The following is a 20,837-nucleotide window of genomic DNA, read 5'->3' as shown; positions in this document are numbered from 1 at the left end:
TGCTGCTAGAATAAATCAGTTCACTGGTCTGAAATTCAATTACTGGGTAGACAAAAATGTTTATTAACCACAGCTACAAGTAACTAAAAATGCCAGAAGAATCCAAGTGAAATGACTTTGGGTTGGAAAGCTTTATAGTTAAGGGAGAAAAGAGAACTGGAATAGCTGAGAAGGAGCATTGTCAGCATTTTCTTTTTTACTGAGTAACCTTTAACTACAGCAAATGCAAACAGCAAGAAAAACTAGTGAAATTTCTGAAATATAGTGAGTTTTAATTAAACACCTACCATTTGAGATTTATCATATCATCATTTATCCAGTCTGGATTGTTTTGGCTCCAGTGCCGCTAACTGTGAGTAAATCTTTATGTCTAACTTCTACTGGACAGACCCAGGGGAACTTTATACATATATACATATATATATATATAAATGTTAGGGTTTCTGGTTTTCCACCAGCAGATGTTCATATATCATTGAGGTTTAGAGGAATTTACTGTGTGTATTTTACAGAAGCAACTAAAAATTTCCCACCTGCAAATGATTTAAGCAGCATTTGTTTTGTTTGAGTCCTCTGGTCAAACCAAACAATAAGTGCATTTTCACAAATAGGGACTAGTAATAATATGATTTGCTAAAGTCTAAGGAAGAGTGAGTGGCTGTGCTCATAAATTGTGCTCACTAAAATGTGGCTTTATTTGGATGCCAGATATTTGTGTTCAAACAAAGCACTGAATGTCTAGAATTCAGAAGCCTACTTTGTTTCAAGTTTCAAACTTTACCAGTTTTTTTTTGCAGTTTTCTAAAAGTTAAAATAAGCTTTTTGAACTCCCTTGGGAAAATGCATAGTATTTTTCCATAATTCAAGAACAGCTTAAGGTATTTTTTCACATTGTCTCTCCTCCTCCCTAGACTCATCTCTTCTCTTCCACCCAGCATAAAAATAGAAAAAGGCTGTAAAACATTAGTCCCAAAGAGCTATTAACACTGATTTTAAATTAAAAGTTAAAATTATTAGCTATTTATATATCACTCAGCAGAATAAGAGGCAATACATTACAAGACAGGTAAACTCTTCGAAAAATGTTTGAAAACCCCCTTTGGTTTAATGCCGTGGTCAAATGAATGTTGTGAAACAAAATATTGAGGTTACCCACTGGATTCTATCCTCTTCTCACTCAGATTATTTCTCTTTTTTTTTTCTGGAACAACAAATAATAACTATGTCTATCACTGCCATGAGGTCATTTAATTCTTTCACTGAGATTCCCAAATGCCTGTTTGTTTCTTCAACCCATCTTTCCAACAACAGCATTTTTTGTTCCATTTTTACAGTTTCCTAGTGATACCAACTCCTCTTAACAGGGGGACCACACAACGAACCTCTTCAACACAAAAGGACTTCCTAATTGTATCATCTCCACTGACAATGAGCAGTATTAAAATTATTTTTAACATTTTTGCCCTCCAAAATAACATCAGCCTGGCTCAGGTACGTACACCCTCGAGGAAGGCAGGCATAGGCCCCTGGCATTCCTCACTTGCTAGCTCTAGATGGCAACTCTGTTTCCACTCAGTTTGTTAGAGTTTTAGGTCACCTTCCCGAGTCACCACTTTCTTCTCCCACATTCTCCTCTTATCCTGTCCTTTTACCAGTGCACCATAGAGAATTTAGGCACTTTATTCCAGGCTGCAGAATCCACTCTCTGTGCTGGGCTCCCATTCACTTTAATTTGCATCCTTTCCCCCACCCTTCCCCTAAAAACACTATTGTATATCTTAAATCTTAAATTAAGCTTACTGGATATGTTTTTATAGCATCTATATTTAAATTTCAAGATACCTAAGAAAAGAGAGTGATGCTTTAAAACAATCAGTTCTTTCTTAATCTCTTCAGTGAAGAGAAATTAATTACTCTCTGTCAATGTTTGCTAACAGACATACAGAACATAGAGAACATGCATTTTATTCATGTATACAGGCACACTATAGCCAACTATTCTTCAGACTTGGGTTCATACAGAGCTGTAGATGGTAAATCATAAGCCAGATAGTTAATTAGTTGAGAAATAGATGTAACCATTTTCAATTTGTGTCTCCAGCTACAGCTGGGCTTGTCCAGATGACAGTATGCTGGCCTTCATTGTGCTTGGTACAAAACAGAGCTACTGGGACCAGACACATTCATTTCAAAGCAACAGTTTCAGCAGTTTTAATGATCATTTCCAGTTGCTGTCACTTTGGGAAACTAATGTTTTGCTTAAATATGGACACATTTTAAAAAATTGACAGTTTACTTAAAAATGGACAGTTAAGATATTTAATAAATAGTCACACTATTCAAGCTAGTAAATTGAGATTCTGGCAATGTAAACTGTGGAAGATTTCTAGCTCTTCAGAGCAGGAAAGCTCAAAGAGACCAAGTCTGTTTAAAAGCTAGTGAAACAGAGCAAAGCAGCCTAACAAAATATGGGTAAGTGATGAGGCAGTTGCAAAGGAAAAAAAAGCACTGGTTCACTACTACAGCTGGCCAGCACATATAAACTGAGATATCTCCTGCAGGGCCTGTACCCATGACTCTGCACTCTAGAGAAATGGGCACATTATTGATACTATGGAGGTCCCATAGTATACTAAACTATTTCATGTCAGTTAAGCTGCAGTAATTTAATTTAATTTCTTTTTTCCTTCCTTCCTTCCTCCCTCCCTCCCTCCCATCAAATAATTTCTATTACCCACTCAATACTATCAACTTATTTCTTACAGAGTAAGATTTCATACCACTCTTAGAACTCAGTTATTATTAACCTGAAATGAACATGAAGTACTATTTTGGATATAGTGTATTGCTAGTCACTATAACAGACTATATTCTATTACACACGCTTTAAATGTCCACAGCATTACTTCATCTAATTCTGGTCATCAAATATATTTGCTTTTAGGCTATCAATGCATAGACTATGAAAGCTGCTGAGAAGAATAGTAAATTATAAAATGTTAATTCAAAAGCTGCTTCTGAAGAGACCTTTGCCAGTGTCAGACTTGGGTTATAACACCAAGCCTTATTCGTTACCCTACAGTAATGAGGCTGACTTAAGAGGTGACAGTCATGATCTAAGTAGGATCAGAACAGGCCCCATTTCCCAGAGGATTTCATACATTTTAATCACAGGTCAGTACATGCCTGAGGAAGAGACTGAGTAGAACTGATGTAAATACACCTGCCTTTTTATCTGCTTTCTCACCAAAGAATGAAAATCTAGGGCAGAGGATATGAAAGATACAAATGGAATGCTAAATATAAGGTAAGCAAATTCAATGGCTTTGTATTTCCTAATTGCAAGACTTACTTCATCTTAATCCATTTCAGACTGTTTTTAGCTCAGAAATACAACCCAAGACTTACCCTGTCAATCATAACATTCACTAGCTTTGGGGGTTTTCTTACTTCCTGAACTTAAACTAAATGAAAAGAACAGGCCTACAATGTCGTGTTCCATATCCTTTACAGACTGAATCGAGAAAACAGATTTAAATTGTCCTGATTTTGACAGTGCTTTTTGAAACATCTTTAGTTTCTTCCTGTGCTTCCTGTTTGACTGTTTGATGTGTATTGAAATTGGAGTGTTTAAAATAGGAAAACTGATTTTTATCTGGATACTGGACACCTTACCCTACTTATTTCAGATGTGCTTCTGAAGTACCTAAGGAAGTTCAATTAGAAAATATTCTCACTAACAAAAAGAAAAATGAAAATACCTAAAAACACTTATCGCCAAAAGCATATTTTTAATTTTTTTTTCTTGAAAAAAAATGCTGGAACATTTTTATATTCTTTTTTTTTTTCTTTTATTGTCTTTTTTATTTTGTACTTGAAGCAATTTAATATGTCAGCTTTTCTAAAAGTAACAAAGGGAAGACTTCTTTAAAAATTTATGCTAATAAATTAGCACTTTTTAATTATGAAAAGCATACACACAAAATTAGTTAACAGGCTAAGCCATTACGAAATCTATGAATACCTTGAACCAGTTTCCACAAAACATATTTGGGATTCTGCATTGATACGTATTTTGTATATAGAAAAAAATTAACATAATTTTCCTTAGTTAAACAGTAATATTTTGTATGCTGTTCAGAAAAATTTGTGGCTATTTATAAATTAAATTTCACCTGAAAATAAGGATCAAGTTTGTATATGAATGTGTGACATAACTGGATAAATATTCCATTCCACCATTCCACTCACAGTGATCTAAAATTATAACAAAAGTATGTTTTGTACTTGTAAAATGGCTGCTGAAAACTATCTACATGTACAAGATAACACGTTCCTCAAAACTCTACCTTGAGAAAACCAGAAAAGGTTTCCTCATTGATACTTTAAATATGTTTTAAGAATACAAATGTAAATAGCAGATTTATTTCTCTGCAACAAACAGTCAATAGGTAGATTAGGTTTTTAGGTAGGTGTGCTAAGATATATGTCTAATGTCCACAGTTATATTAGCCCATATGAATGTGGTCTTAGTTTTAGTCTCTTTAATTTAAAAAGCGTCTCCTTAATTAGGAAAAGCACTCACCTACAAAGGTAAGCAGGATCACCAGCAAAAGGATAAGGGCGCAGATGCATGGAATCAGTATCAGGAGCAACAGTCGAAGGAACTTGGCAGAAGCCAGTTTCTGAGAGCAACCATCCCCCATAGTATCCTCATCTGTTCCTAAGACCTGAAAAACAAAAAATGCAGTTTTATCATGCTGGGGACCATCAGTAATTCCTATGTTTTCAATAGCAGTCCTCCCTCCCTGTTACAAAGCTACCTGATTTAAATATATGCTGTACTACATACAAGTTGTATGTAAATTTTCTTTCTGGTGGACAATCTAGAGCAATCCATATAATTTATTAAACTTTACTCAGCATCCACAGACTTACAGCTCCACTGAAATTTCTAAACATTTCTGATGAACTGGATGTTGGATAGGCATTTCATTTGAAAAAATGTAAAATACATAATAAATTTAAGGAATAAGGCTAAGTACAGATTATTTTATAATTTAAAATTATCTATTACTAATTATTCAAGAGCTCCATGTTCTTGTTTCTTTTATTAAAGAATCAACATACTATTATAATCTTTAAGTGACAATAGAAGACTTATTATGCACAGTAATGATGTCTGATTTTTTTAAGTACTTTATATAATTATAACTTAACACAGTATTCTACAATTTGCAAATCACAATTTCTTTTCTATGAGTAGAATACAAAAGAATAGAGAAAAACAATTTTCTGAATTCAACTGAGCTGCACAAAATACAAAAATTCAAACCCTTGAAAAACCCTAAACATGCATTTTATATTTTTTAAACCTAACTCCATTAATACTATGATCACATATACTGGAGAAATGTCATCATTTTTAAAGAGAAAGAAAAGCAAAATTCCAAATTAATATTTAAGAGAAGATTGAAACGGTCATAAAGTCAATGCCCCTTTATTTGAAATTGACCAAAAAATAAAATCTTCCCTGTGATAATGTGAAACTGGATGATAAGTTTATTCATTCCAAACAGTGTCTTCCCAAAGGATGACTAATAGTTTATCCTCTTTGTCAGGAAGATCAATCACATCAAAGTTGGTTGTGTCAGGACACAAGAGTAAAGGCATTCATTACCCTGACAGCCTCTCCCCAAAGAACCCCAAGAGACTGAAGTCTACAACATAAATTATATTAATCTTGTAAATGCCAGTCTCTGTGGGTTATCCCTTTGGCTGGCTCTGTTGGATGTGCCTTTCTGTAAAGAGCAGGTCATCAGACAGACTGGCACAAACTGTTTCTTAAGGAATTACTGCAAAGAGATTGGATTTGTACCACCCCACAATCTCAGTCCCATTTACTACTTTGAATGTAAAGACTGTAGGCATCAGTAGGATTTAGAGAATAATTTTCCATCATTTTACAATGCCTCTTGTTCCAGGATGGCACAAAGACTATCTGGAACGAAATTTTCCTTGCTGATAACAGAATTATCAACTGTTCCTGAAAACCCTGGTTACTAGACACTGCAGACCCTCAACAGACAGCAGAAGCCAAGAAAACTGCATTTGTGAAGCTGTATGTGTATTTTCTGACACTGCTAAGCATCACGTCATCTGACCACTTTGAGACTCATCCAGTGCAGTGTCTGTCCCATGTGACTTCTTTTCCTACTTCCACTGCTCAAACTAAAGACATTAACACTGAAAATGTATATGGTATTGGTATGGTGTGAGCTGCTGGTAGTATCTCACTTGACAGTCTTCCTCCTATTTCAGTGATTCAGTCTCAACACAATCCTACAACTAGATTTATCTAGCAAGCAGGATAGTAACCTTAAAGATGTTGGATTTATCTGAAAATCTGAAACAGCCAGCTCAGGATGAAAATAGAGTGTCTGTTGAAATAGTCTGAGTGAGATGACAAGGTCTGGAATCTGGTCCTCATTTCCCACAGCAAAAGAAATATAAATAATATTGCAGAGAGTTAATTGGTTGTCAGAATTGTTTTTTCTTGATCAGCAGCTTATTCAGAATTAGTAAATGTTTCAAATCAAGACTTCAGGATATCTCAGTATAATTAATGCCCTTGTCCACAAATGACATCTAAAACATTCAGTCACAGATAAAGTTAAGGATTTACGTGGATATTAGGAACTTTAATCCATGTGACATTCAGACAGTACCTGCTTGACTTCCTGCAGTCCACACTTGTGTGCCTTGTCTTCAGTGTCTGCCTGACATTTTGCTTCTGGTAATGCTGGAATCCAGCAGCTTTAGCTGCTGCACTCATAGCAGGCTTCTCTGAATTCCACCACCTGGGTTTGCACAGCCTGTATTAGGCCCCCTTGTGAGTTCTGAGTACAGGTAACAGAGGAATTACACAACTCAGCTATGAACACAGATCTCCAAAACACCGCCATAATTACTTCTGAAAGCACAGACAACGATACAGTAGATGCAGTGCTCCCACAGGAAAGGGGGCAATTGAGTTCAATACCCTATTTTGCCGGAAGCAGTTAAAAAAATCAGATCTACAACTGAGCAGACTATCACAACCACATGAACACAGACTCCTCTTGAATCAGAGCACGCCACGCCTTGAAATGATGACATTCTATAAAAAGAACCTCGTTCTCCTAGGCCAGGCAACGAGTAGGACCATCACTAGACAGCCCAGTGATCAAGGCACTCAGGAGCTGATTCTTTGTTTCTTCAAGACAAAGCAAATTTTAGATGCAACTCATTTTTCTGAATAAATGACTCCCAATTGAGATGCACTTCTTGCAAGTCCCAAGCAGAAATGTCCAGCTCTGCCCAGTGTAATACAAAGTAAATTCTGACCTGTGACTCCACAAAGAGTTTGTCTCAGGAGTAAAAACTTAGCAAGAAAGAACAAAACTTTTGTTCTCAAATATTTGAAAAAACATTCAGAAATAATATCCATCATCACTTTTTGACTCTTTTTGTGAAGAAAGGATGACATTGATTATTCTGGAGGTACATGAGATCTTAATAATCTCAAGCACAAGTTTTTAACTGACAGCAGTTACGACCATTGTCATATATAAACCTTAGAGTTAACCTAGCAGAAGTATTAAATATGTGCTAATTAAAACAACGAGCTTCTGGTGACTGTCTGCTTCTGTGAGAAATGTTTTCTAAAGTCTACTATAATTGTAAATACTACTTATTTTACATAAATGTTCAATACTAAATGAGAACATCGAACATTTTCTTTCTTGTCTACTCCTGAAAGCAATAAATCTCAAACTGTATTGACAACTCACTGCCACAGACTTTAAAATGGGCTGTTGTATCCAAATTTGCTCTTAATGATTGCTCAAGAAAAGAATGCTGTATTGTAAAAGAGATGCTTCTTTAAGCACCATGAATTGCTTGTTCTGTAGAACAGCAAAGTAAATATTTATAGGCAACTAAACAGTATGTTGTATTTACCCTTCTATGGGAAAAGAAAAACAATACACCTATTTAAATCATCATCATCAGTGACTATGTAAGCATAAATTAATTTTTCCAGTTTCCCAATATTACCATTTTCCATCACTTGAACGTCTACATTAAGTATTTTCTGTCAGTTTCTCTGATGAATATGAACTAAAACTAGAGACAGTGTTGCTGGTTCCTATATCAACAATGAGAATTTAATGAACTGTCCCATAGATAAACATGAATGCATTACATATACTGTTTGTATATTCCCTGACAGTATTTCTTTTCCTCTTGCCATCAAATATTGCAATACACTAATAATACATGCACCAGCTTGAAGTGCTCTAGCATGACAATGGTATCTGCATAAACTGCAGATGTGCTCCGTTCTCTCAGTTCTAATGAATAATGCAATAGAGGAACAAATAATAGACTAAAGACATAAATAATGGAATCATCAGATAAAAATGGGCCTATGGAAGGAAGCAGGGGTGCAAAATGCTTATTCCTTGGCTCACGTCAAGCTTCTAGGTTAGTGGCTGAGAGGAAACCAGTCTCCCTCAACTCTGTGTGTAGTTAATAGTTTCTCTGACTCATTCTCTAAGACTGAGGTACCCAGTAGATACACATATATCTCCCTTTCCAAGGAAAGGTCAAGAAGACTTAAAAGCAGGATCCTTGAAGGCCCACTGAAAGACATCAACTCTAAATGCTAAAGATTTCAAAATAAAATCGATTTAGCCAAAAATCTACAACACTGGACTAAAACATATTCTGAATACTTGAAGAACTGGTGCAAGTTCTCTTCTAACCACTGCTATTAGAAAACTCAGTCTAAGAAATAATTTTGGAATTAAATATCGTGTGCTCTACAATTAGGAAATATCAGCATTTGTTTTTTAAGTCAACAAGTCATTTGCTTTTAATAGAAACAGGTTTTGTATTTAAATATAGTCAAGACAATAATATAGTCAGAAGAGAGGATGCCTAAAAATATCAGATAATTCCTTCTGACAGCTAAGAAGTTTTGTCCCTAACAAAATTACATTAACCGCTGCTTACCTGACTGTCATTCTTTCAGTAATGACTGCAAGAAAGGAAATAGACTAAAAAGAAATTCTGAGCTTATTTCAGTGTGTATTTTTTTTTAAAGTCTAGGTTTATCTAGGACTGCTGGATCAGACTGCTTTGTTTATTTTCTGGAACCACAGAGGGAGGAAAAAAGTAAGATGGCAAAGAGTGTGTAGTCCCATCTGACTGCAAAAAGACTAAGAATTCATTGGACCAAAAGTCACAGCTTATTTTCTGCAAGACAGGGAAAGAATCTGATCTCATGGCTGTCATTTCAAAAACATGCCTGTCATATTAAAGCAGAGAAATGACAGATTACATTAAGATTTATGGGTGAAAAGACTATGGCAGCATGCAATTTTCCTTTTAGATACTAAAAGTGTCTAAGTTACTAGTCTATGAAACAGCCTGAATCATGGTATAAGCACTTGACAAAAATATCTCCTGCTGTTGTCACCACAGAACTAACAGATGTTCTCCCAATAAAGAAGTATCATTAGGGCTAATTGCCTACTGTCAGTATCTTCTGTGCATAATGGGTCTCTACACAGAAATGTAGAAGACATCTCATAGATCAGAAGTATTAATGTATCTTGAGCAAGCCATACACCAAAGCATTATTTAGTGTTTGTAATGGAAAGAAACAGAAGGAAGTACTACCATGAAATGCACAAAGAATGTCAGGGGGCAGTACATAGGTCACCTCATAATGCCATTGTCCTCAGAAGTCCTGAGGAATCTGCTATGCAGCCAAGCAATAATTATGTAAGATTATGAAAACTATCTGCAGCTCTTTCCATATCCTTGATACTGTTCCTCTTCTAATGTTGAAGCAGTGCTCAGTTGTCAGCTCTTGTGATTTCATCTACTTTGATGATGCCAGTCTTAAATCTCTAGATACTGGACTGACATGACCATACCAGCCATTACAGCTTTCCCTTTGCCATTAGAGGAAGACGGTTCCCACCTGTTATGGCTACAGAGCAAATACTGAACACGTGAAGTGTCAATGTTTAAGCACAAAACATTACATAATGTTTGAGCACAAAACATTACATATATATAAAAATGTAACCCTACTCACAGCCTTTTCTGATCAACTCATAATATTCAAAGGCCTGGTAATGAGTAAGAGAAGCTGAAAATGGCCTATGTTTTTTATCAGTTCTGTCCTGTTTACATGAATACTAGAAGTCAGCAATGCACCCCCATTCGATTACTTTATTTTCAAAAAAATATAACACCATACTTCAACAGTCATTGTAACAAGTAGAAAGTGTAAGATAAATCCTCCAAAGGCACAAATTCACATGTTAAAAACACAAGCAGGCAAAAACTTGCATAATATTTAATTTTTAGTATTAGAGGAATTAGAGAGCCAAATTGAAATGGACCCTGATGAATAAATGTTAAGGTAGCATAAGAAACTGGACACTAAGCGGCTTTTGTCTGCAAATACAAGCAGTACCCAAATTCCAGTGTACACAAATTGAAGAACAGTAGTGTCATAGTCATTCTAAAAGGAAATACTGCCATTTAGAGGGGAAAAAAAACTTCTCATGCAGTAAAGCAGAAAAAAAAAAAAAAACAAACAAAACCCAAACACTTTTTCATACAGAAGGCAGGGGAAAAAAACCAAATAAACAACCCTTTTCATATAGCAGATCAGCAAACATGAAAAGTATGTTATTATCACAAAGTTGTTATTTGCCAATAAAGCACACTATTTTCCCGATAGTTCAAGTTCACTGTAATCTTGTAACTTTTCCCAGGGAATTCCATATCCTCGGACAAAATACAAATTGCTGACTTAATTCATTAGAAGTTAATTTTGATGGTCAGACCTCCTTTTTCTTCCATGAAATTAATCAACCCAAAATACACAGTATCCCACTAAGCAAGATGTTATATAAAGCTGGGCATATCTTTCCAAAATAAGTATTTGGTTGGTGCCAGAGGCCAGATTCTTTTGCTTGAAGCATAAACCTGAAACACATTTAATCTTTCTGATGTATATTTTCACTTAAGTAAGGTGTAACTGTGTCAGTAACAACACAGATGTTTCATTTGTGTTGAAGAAGATGCAAGGTATAAAATAATGTGATGTTTTGCCTTTCACACTACCACATAGACCCAATGACCACTTCTATTCAACAGACTTTTCAAGCTGTTTTTAATCCAGTTTGAGAAACAGTGCTGCAAAAATCAAACTGGGCATGACCAGAAGTCAGTCACCAATTCAGATTTACAAATATTTATGTGATATTCTTTCCTTCCATTCCAATTTGGAGTTCTTGACTCCCGATAATTTCAGCAGTTTTGTGAGCCACTGTAACCATTTTGGAACTGAGTAACTGAGGAGGTATGCAGGAGAAGCTGAGAAGGGACAAGGTGACATGTAGGTATGTCTCCACGTTCAGTGACAACACTGTTCTTATGCTGCTCCAGCTTCAGTTTGAGCAAGTCAGCAGAAAGTTTGCTGAAACCAAATCCCAAGGCACACGTGTGGTGCTCCACTCACCTGTGTGTGGGAAACTTTTCACTTCCACCTGCCAAGCAAGATCCTCTGTGCTGTGTGCCTGCTGCGCTGTCCAGTGTGACTGCAGACACCTCCTGCACAACCCACCCTCACTCTGCATTTCTGCCTGAGGAACAACCAGCTATCAGAGCCACCAACATGCACCTCCAAATCTGCTTTTATGTGGCGTGACAGATAAACACTGTGCTGCCGGTGGTGTTGCCAGCACCCAATTACTATCTTTACAATGTATGCTCAATTGAGAGCCTGCTTCTGGTGCAACTTCTCTTTCATAACTCATTCTTCCCTTTCTGAGGGCTTTGAGGGAGGTGGAAGTAAGTTGGCCATTCAGACACAGGCACTGCAGCCAGGCAATTTGGAGTTCTAAGTTTATTCTCATTTCATCTAGTTCTTTAGGGAAAGAATACACCGTTCTATCCTGGCAATGTCATGGACTATAAAGGCACTTTGAAAAACATCTATCTGGTATCAAAATAAACATAAATAATTGGTCTCCCTAAAAATATTTTATTTAGACATCAGAAAGCTACTGAAAAAGTATTGACCTTGATTCTCCATTACAGGTAACCTGTGCTTAACATCTCATGCAAAAGATGGAAGTGGAAAAGAAAGGATTTTCATGGATTCCATGTGTGATACCAATAACTGTTCTCCATCTAATTATAAATAAGAACTAGACACACCATTAGCCAACACATACAGTCAGCACAAATCAGTCTTCAATTGAACTAGAAAACAGGGAAAAAAGGATATTTATCATTACTAGAGAATAGTAGTGTTACTCTTAAATACCAATATGTTTTGTAATCCCTTCATTTTTAAAAAGAAGTGCTGCTGTATAATGATTCTGTTTTGGCATAAATGTTAATTGTTTACATACTTAGTTATATATTGTACATATTTACAATTATTTATCATTTCACTGATGTAAACTTAAAACTACTGTGGGGATACTTCCCACATTTCCAATGGAACTTAACTGAATTCTCAAGAATGTTGAGATTAGGAAACAGTACAGCTGATGGCAAACTTACTACATTTCTAAGTTCTCTCTTCTTTATTACTCACAGCTGGTAGCAAAGATGTGTGATGCTGCCATTCCTCATAAGATGAGCAATGCTGCCATTCCTCCTAAGATGAGCAAGGTTCAGTAAACATATGGAAGATAGCAAAGATTTTTTAAAAACTCAAGTGTGTATAAAAGGCAGTAATTTTAAGGATTCAACTATGGTTAGCATTATCAGATACTTCTCAGTGCCAGAGCACGAACACCCATTCAGCCCACTTCCACAAGCAGTGGGAAATTGTTCTGGGGAAAGTACTCTTTAACTAATGCAGAATTCATGCTCTAGGGGTTCTTAGTTTTCTTTAAGTTGCTACGGCTTGAAAAATTACTCATTGAAGTTTCCACAGTGCCGTGCTGTTTTTCTGAACACACAGAGAGACTATTCTAATGCTTTCCTGACTACCCAGATGTTCATTGCATTGAGCTAAGCACGCTGAACAGCGATGCAAGCCTCTGGCTACACACTGCTGAGAATCACAGCCCAGCAAGCAGGGAGTAAGTAACACAGTACCCTCTTCAGGTTCCTGCCTTGCTGAGAATTCAATGAGCAGATGTCTGCAGAAGAGCCATTAGCATAAAAAGGCAAATTTGAAAACCATTTAAAAAAAAACCCACAGAAAAATCTTAGTGGCCTGCTTTCTGACAATAAAAAAAAAATTTGAAAAAAAAAACCCAAAACTTTTTGAGGGGGTGAAGGGAGATATTGCTAGAGGAAAACCTCCTCTTAAAAGAATCTTTCAAGCCTGGAAAACTATAAAGGCTAAAAAGAAATCCTGCCTGTCCTGTGGCTCCCATTCAGTTTATCAGTCACCCACTGCCTGTGTAGAAGCCCCCCCCCACACAAGGTAGTTAGGGCTCATAATTGGACATCCCTTTTTTCCTGTTAAGGCCTCATCAGTAGGTTTAACCCTCTGTGCAATGCCTACTGCTGATTATGCAATTGCTTAACCCATTTAAAATCAGAAACTTTCAATCACATTAACTGGATGGCAAACTAGAATGCAAGCTAAAAAATTGCAGGAGTCTTTTTAAAAGCACGTGTCTCTTTATCTTTCATGCCTTTTTATTAATTTTTCATTTAAAAATATTACTCAGCTATAAACATCTACGGAATTAAAATTTAGGATTTGAATGTATTGTGTTAACTTTACTGACTTTTTTTATGAATTGTGATTAAAAAAGATACTAAACCTTGGACCAAAGCTAAGGCCAACAGCAATATTAATCAAAGGAAAAGATGTGATTTAGTGTCAAATCAAAGCCTTATCTGTTCAGCATAGCTGGATTTTTATTTGACCTCCTCCCAAAGATGAAAATGGGTTTACACAATGTCACAAAGGTCAATCACCTACTACCTAAAAAATTTAGAGGTGACTCATTCATTTTTCAGTAGGATACCACTTTGTTCAGAAACATGTCATCTTTGAACATTTTGCTTCAGTAAAAGAAAATAAAGAAAGAAAAGAATATCTTTCAAAACTACCAGGACATTGAGACGGAAATGTCTGGAGAGGTGACCAGAGATTAAACCTACTCAATACTGCTGAACTTACAAAAAAAAAAAAAAGGGAGCCGATACAGAAAACTCAAGATTAAATAGGTTAACAAAGCACTTACATTGGTGTATATATTTGACTATGACTTTTACATAATAATGAGGTTTTATGGATCACATAAAGATTTATGGGATAAAAACATCCTTCTAAGTCACTGAAACAATAACAATCTGATTATTTCATCAAATAATAAAAATTCTACTGTATTTATGCCTAGGAATATTCAATTTGTCATCCCTAGAACAGATGCCAGATTTTCTTCCATTGACATTTTATTTGGAAAACTCCAAGAGTCATAGAATAATCCCATCTATGATAAGAAAAAAGCAAATGGAAACCATCTGGATTCTCAAATCATCCAGACTACCATCAGCACTACTCCATATCTCTCACTTTATAGGGAAAAGGATTTGTTAACAATCTTTAAACACATTCAATCATCATTTCAGACTTCCTTTCCAGGCTTGTGTACATGCACTATAAATTATTTAAGCTAACACCCTTAAAATGGCTGAGCAGGGACAAAACAAAGCTTATGAAAAGGCATTTACTACTTAATTCTTCTGTTATGTAGTTGCTGCCTATCAAAAGGCAATGTGAGAAAAAAAAGAGAAGAAAGATAGCTACTTACTTTACTAGGAACTTTATAGTTCCTAGTATTTTTTCAGATATATTATCCATTTAGGCAGTATTTGCAGATGCACAGAACTAGCTTTTTCAAACAATAAAGTATCTCTCAGCAACATCTATCGCCCAATAACGGCAAAAAAGGAAAGGCTGTTAAGGCAAGGTGGGCTCAGCTCTCTGTTTCTTCCTGGAGATGTGAAAATGCAGGAGGCTGGGAAAAGCCTGAGAAACGTAGCCTGTACTGCTTCTATAATCTTGAGGCGTCACTGGTTTCAGGATAACTTTAACACAGGCAAAATGATCCACCCAGCAAAAAATTTGACATCAAAAGCAGCAGCAATGGAAGACATGTCCATGTTGCTCCAGTGTCCCACAGAAGTCGGGAGAAACGTGATTGTGTATTACAGCTATCTGCTGTACTATTACATGAATGCAGAGCCGCCGGACTCAGAGACGTGGGATGGAAAACTTCTCAGTGCTACCTACCAGAGGTTTTACTTCCCAGAGAAAAGACCTGACTGCTTTCTGAAATCACTAGTAAGATGAAAAATGCAAGGAGCACATAACCAATTTCTCACTGCTTCACTCAGAGGCAGAAAAGGGAGAAAATGAGAGTCTCTTTCCTTAGGAAATGCTTCCTGAATCTTTGATGTTATCAAGAAATTTTCAATAATATCAGAGTGATGGTATAGGCTATTTTGAAACTAGGAGTTCTTTTGAGGTGATGAACAGTAATAGGAATTGCTCTGGGCAGCCACTACTACTGCTAAATCACTGCCAAGTGAAATCTCTCTCTGACATGAAACAAATCAGTTCTGAAAGATTCTAGTTTTTAAAACACCGGGGTCTGTACATGGCAGAATTGAGCGTTAAAGGTTTTAAGAAAGGAAGAAGGGAAAGACAGACTTTGACAATCACCAACCGGTGATTGCAACAGCACCGTACACCAAATATTGGCATCTCCCTGAACTACAACACATTAATCGGAGTAGATGAAATCTCATGCAGTCCTAAAAAAGGGAAACTCTACCTTCACTTCCTTTCCCTTAAAGGACTAGGTGAAGATCAATTAAATGTTCAATATACAAAACACTTATTTTGCAAGAAAAAGTTGGCCTTGCAATTCTGGAAGAGTAATAGCTTAGAGGAGCACCTGCAGTGATGCAACCTGACAGTCTTTTTTCCTACAGACTTACAGGAGATGTCCCCCAGGGGCAGAGCTTGAACCATCACAGCACAAACTTCACCATTCAAAAGCAGCTCTGTCAGTATCCAATTTTCAGCCTCTATTAAGTTTCTAGATGTTAACGTGCGAAAACGTTACCTTGTGCTGGAAACAACTCAAAAAAATCACAGAACTGTAAACTGTGTGGCACCCAAACAAGCAGATGATGCAAAGGTTCCACTCTAATGACAGAAATGATGAAAAGGAACAGAAGGATGGCTGCTGGATTATTTTCATCCCTTCATGATTCGGGGATAGAGGAAGACAGACAGAGAAGTAGACAACCACAGAGGCAACACTGCTACTCTGGTGAGTACCCTGACCACCACTAATGTTCCAATTGCATGGACATCCATGTAGATGGCAAGCTGCTGCCAGTACAGGGACTGCAAGTTTGGCCTCCTTGAGAACAGAGCAGGAGCTGCCGTGTGCTAGGTATGTCCAGTTCCACCTGGATCCACACCACAGGACAGAGATGAGCCCACCAAACAAGTTGGTGGTGACTCCATGAAGAAGTATTTAAGAAAGGGCACACACACACAGAAGAGAAGGAGGAAAAGAGTGAGAAAGAGCAGTGCCAACACCAAGGTCAGAGAAGTACGTGCTCCATGGTAGAGCAAATACTTCCAAAAGGACTGTAGCCCTCGGAGGATCCACACTGGAGCAGAGGATGAGTAAGAACGAAGGAGTAGAGGAGAACCACAGTCCTTCCCTGCGCTGTTCATTGCCTCACTGAAGGGACTGAGTGCCACCTGTGGTGATAACAACGGGGAAGGAGAGGAGCCTGGAGGGAAGCTGAGTCTGGGAATTGGGAATGAGAGGTGTTTTCCTGAAGTGTTTTAATGCTTGCTTCATTTTTTGTTTTTGTTTCATAGCATCTGAATCAGTCAGTAGGTACTAATCAGTAACAAACTAATTTACTCCACTTGAGTCTGTTTTGTCCATGATGGTAATCAGGAAGGGATCTACCAGCCTTTATCCTGACCTATGAGCTTTCTCATTCTATTTTCTCCCCCATCCCACAGGATGGGGTAGGGAGAGAGCAAGTGGCCATGTGGCACTTGGCTGGGGGCCGAGGCCATGCCACCACCACCCCTAGAGTCGGCTGCGCCCCAAAGGGCACTGAGGGCCAACAACTGTGACATGGATGACACAGACGGACAAGGCATAGCAGCATCCGACAGCATTTTCTGGTGCCTGTTGCTGGCTTTAGCCTCCAGATATTCAAGTTTCACAGGTAAAACAACCAGAAATAATAGATGCACAATTTAGTTACAAGCACTGCTTAAATTATAATGGCTTGAAACCATAGGCAAGGAATATCTATGCCTTCAGGGGAGCAGCTGTCTGCACAAGGTAGGCACAGGATGGAATCTCATTCAGACTTCAGAGGCAGCAACATTCTCACTTCTTTTTGAAATTAGAATCTCTTGCTTGACAGTCATCTCATTATTATTTTTACATTTAGGATATTAACCATTATTCATATTTCTTTCATCTTTGCTAGTTAGGCAAGCAGAAATTAAAAACGCTACTTGGAACTATCTGTTCCACAGCAAAAATTAATTACGCTTCCATCTGACAGCAAGAAAAGCATTCACCACTGGGGCATTAAAGTGTACACAGATTTAGGAACCGGGGGAGCTCTCAGCGCTGACGGGAGCGCCCAGGGGACAGCGGGAGCCGGGCCCGCTGCGGCACCGAGCGCCGGGGGACCTGCGGCGGGGCTCCCCGGCAGCTCTATTTTTACTACGGTATGTTTTGCATTCAGACTTTCCACTGCAGGCGGCCCGGGTCAGGGGATCCGCTCTGCCGGGGGAATCTGACAGGTCAGCTCAGCCAGAGTTATTTATAGAGGGCGGGGGACTGAGGGAAAGGATGCGATCGGCATCGTATTCTGCCGCGGGGCTGCGGACCGGGAGAGGCACCCAGGAGCAGCCCCCCCTTCACCCCTCATCAGCACAGCCGGGCAAGGCGGCCGCGGCCGGGAGAGGGGACAGCCCGCTGGACACGGGGGCTGCTGCGGCGAGAGCCAAAGGGACAAGGCCCAGGCGCTGCACCTTCCCTCTTTGCCCCCACTGTAACTGTGGCGAGGGCCACCCCGCTCCCCGCAGTCCCAGCAGGTGAGGGGGGCTCTCACCCCTGGCACCCAGAGTGAGGCCCAGGACAGTTGTAGGTGAAACCGCTCACAAGGCAGCAACGGACTGCGGAGGGCCAAGAGAAATAAAAATCCAGAGGCAATGAGAGTAGACAAGCTGCAGCTACCTGGATACTGTCTTCAGTCACTGCTCCGAATCTCAGGACTTTTGCAAGGAGGATTTAACCTTTCTTTCTCCTACTATGACAGTCCATCACTTCACAGCAGGTTATCACCTACCCTTCTCTCCTGGCACTGGAGAACTGTATGTACCCAGCCTGCCACTTACGAGGTCCATTCCTTTTTGGTTAGGGAAAGAAACTGGGATAGACTCAAGCATCAGTATTTCAAACTGCCCCCCTCAAGCCCTGCTGCTTACTTAGCTGCTTCATCCTGAAGGCATTTAAATATCAGGAGGTGTCTGGCAGCCACATTTGAAAGGGCCTAAGCTGCATGTGCAAGTCTAAAACTGCCCTGCAAGTGGCCTGACATCCACCCCTGCCAAACCCTGGCTGGCATTCAGAAACAAGACATTCAGCTGGCCTTGTAAGCACTTGCTAAGGATATCTGACATGCTGACAGGACTCTTCCCACACAATGTAGCTATAACCACCATATTTTAAAACCTGACTACACCAGGAGATAGTGCCAGTGTATGTAAATGCCTAACAGCACGATCTGTTCAGCCTGAAAGCAGATGACCTGGTACCCAAGGCCTCCCGGTCCACGTGGGGTCAAAGCCACAGCTCCCACATCTTAAGGAAGTGCCAGCAGTGCTTATATTGTGTCTCCTGGACTGGGATGACCTGAATCTGCTGGGCCTCAGCATGGCAAAGATTGACAGAGCTCAGACAACCACTTAGCCACACTGAAGTGCTGTCTTCCCGCTTGTGAACAAAGGGTTTGTTTACAGTTCACCATTTGTTGGTTAGAGCAGTTGAGCAGGAGCTGCTGGATTTCTTTGCCAGATACAACAATCCCAAAATTCCCTTGCCTGTTTCACCTTCACTTGAAAGGACCATTCTCCTTCTGACAAATGAGATTTCTGTCTAGGTGCTTATCCACCTCAGCCTCTACACACATTCCCTGTCTGGCTATGAGACTAATGACAAGAAATTATGTGTCTGGCAATACATGAGCTTAATACAATGCCAGGACAGTAATGTTTCTCAAGGGAGCTGAGTGCTAAGACCTAAATATGTATATCAGCTTAGCAGAAAAAGAAAAATTTAAAAAAGGGCAACGCCTACATTCAAGTAAACCCACATTTTAAAATAATTACTGGCACTGTTAACAGTCCTGGCTTTAACTTGTATCTGCAGACATCATCAAATACATAATTAACAGCCAAACAATAACAGAGATATATAAAATTGCCCTGTGCACATTTTACAGAACACCTCCAATCATGACATGTTTCCAACCATCTACATACAATACTTTTAATTCACTGGATACTCAAGTTATCTGCATACAGTTGAGTGCCAGCTAAGACTTGTGGAAAGGAAGTGAATGTTTTCTTCAGTTTATAGTTCCAGCTATTTTATAGTTACATCTCCAAAAGCTTCAGGAAAAACAATATTTTGTCCTGATGGCCTCATGAGATACTAAAAGGACAAGCAAACTCCTTTAACATGGGAAAGTGTGCTGTACTGCCTGGCTCACCACCATGAGAGCTTTCTCAGGAAAATGAGTGCTAGTGGCTTCCTTAAAAATGCATGCTGAGTGAGGATTATATGTGGGGTTGGAGGTCCAGGCTTCTCCACAGGCAGAAAGACCTGTCTGCCTGTTGGGGTACTTCATAAACGGCCTTTGGCGGAGAGAAAAAAAGTCAGGAGCATTTCACTTCCAAAGGAGGTTTAAACACTGTTTAAGATTCCCTTGTTCAGCTGGAGGAGTCCCCATCTTTCTACAGAACCTAGATGCCCAAGGTCCTCTGGGGATGCCACCAGCTTTTACAGGGACACAGGCAGAGCAGTTCTCTAATTTCTTGCATTACAACTTTTTTGTTGTTTGGACTCTCTCAGTGATACATTCATTCATCCACGTGCCACAGCAGCCAAGAAGCTTGTAACAGAGATCTCCAACTAGAGCATCCATTACAAAAACAAACAAAAGAATTCAGTCCTGCTGACTGGTCCATCTTTTAGGAACACAGGAAGGATGTATGTACCCATATGGAAAAATCCACTACCATAATCTTACTGTTGAAAGCCAAAACTTCCCAAGAGATCCCGTGAATGCATTAGAAGCTCTAGATATTTGATTTCACTTCAGTTTCATAATCTCAACCAGACTGCTAGTAAATTAAATTAATTGTCTGCCATTAAATGCATCAAAGGACTCTGTATTTTAAATCAAGTGGAGCAATGATACTACTAAAGAATACTGCCGTGTTTATAAACTTGTGGAACGCCCTGCTGTGCCATTTCGATCGCGTACGGTCGGTGTGACAGCTCGAGAAGCTCCGTCGCGCTCTCCACAAGCGCCACGCATCAGGCTCAGCACTCCGGTCCCTCCCGGGGCACAGGGCGAGGGCAGCCGGTCCCTCCCCGCGGACGCTCCCGCTCTCTCGCCCTGGGCTCCCCGCCGTCCAGCGGCGGCCCCCGCCCCTCGGACAG

At 39.0% G+C, this 20,837-nt stretch overlaps 1 protein-coding gene across 3 annotated transcripts in view; it reads right to left on the bottom strand.

Annotated features, from left to right (window-relative positions):
- CORIN (corin, serine peptidase) overlaps window positions 1-20,837 on the bottom strand; it is a 120,918-nt gene that overhangs the window by 98,419 nt on the left and 1,662 nt on the right. For 2 of the 3 annotated variants that reach the window (XR_005626499.1, XM_039698906.1), the window contains exon 2: window positions 4,586-4,730. Coding sequence is in view for 2 of the 3 variants with exons in the window: in XM_039698906.1 (XP_039554840.1) it covers window positions 4,586-4,730 (145 nt within the window). In the remaining variant the exon portion in view is untranslated. Of the gene's footprint in view, window positions 1-4,585; window positions 4,731-6,728; window positions 6,913-20,837 lie in introns of those variants that run through there. The other variant, XM_039698907.1, reaches the window with a different exon arrangement.

Source organism: Passer montanus, unplaced genomic scaffold (genome assembly GCF_014805655.1).
Source record: "Passer montanus isolate IOZ18808 unplaced genomic scaffold, ASM1480565v1 scaffold13, whole genome shotgun sequence".
Classification (NCBI taxonomy): Eukaryota; Metazoa; Chordata; class Aves; order Passeriformes; family Passeridae; genus Passer; species Passer montanus.
This window is presented reverse-complemented; position numbering and strand designations above follow the sequence as displayed.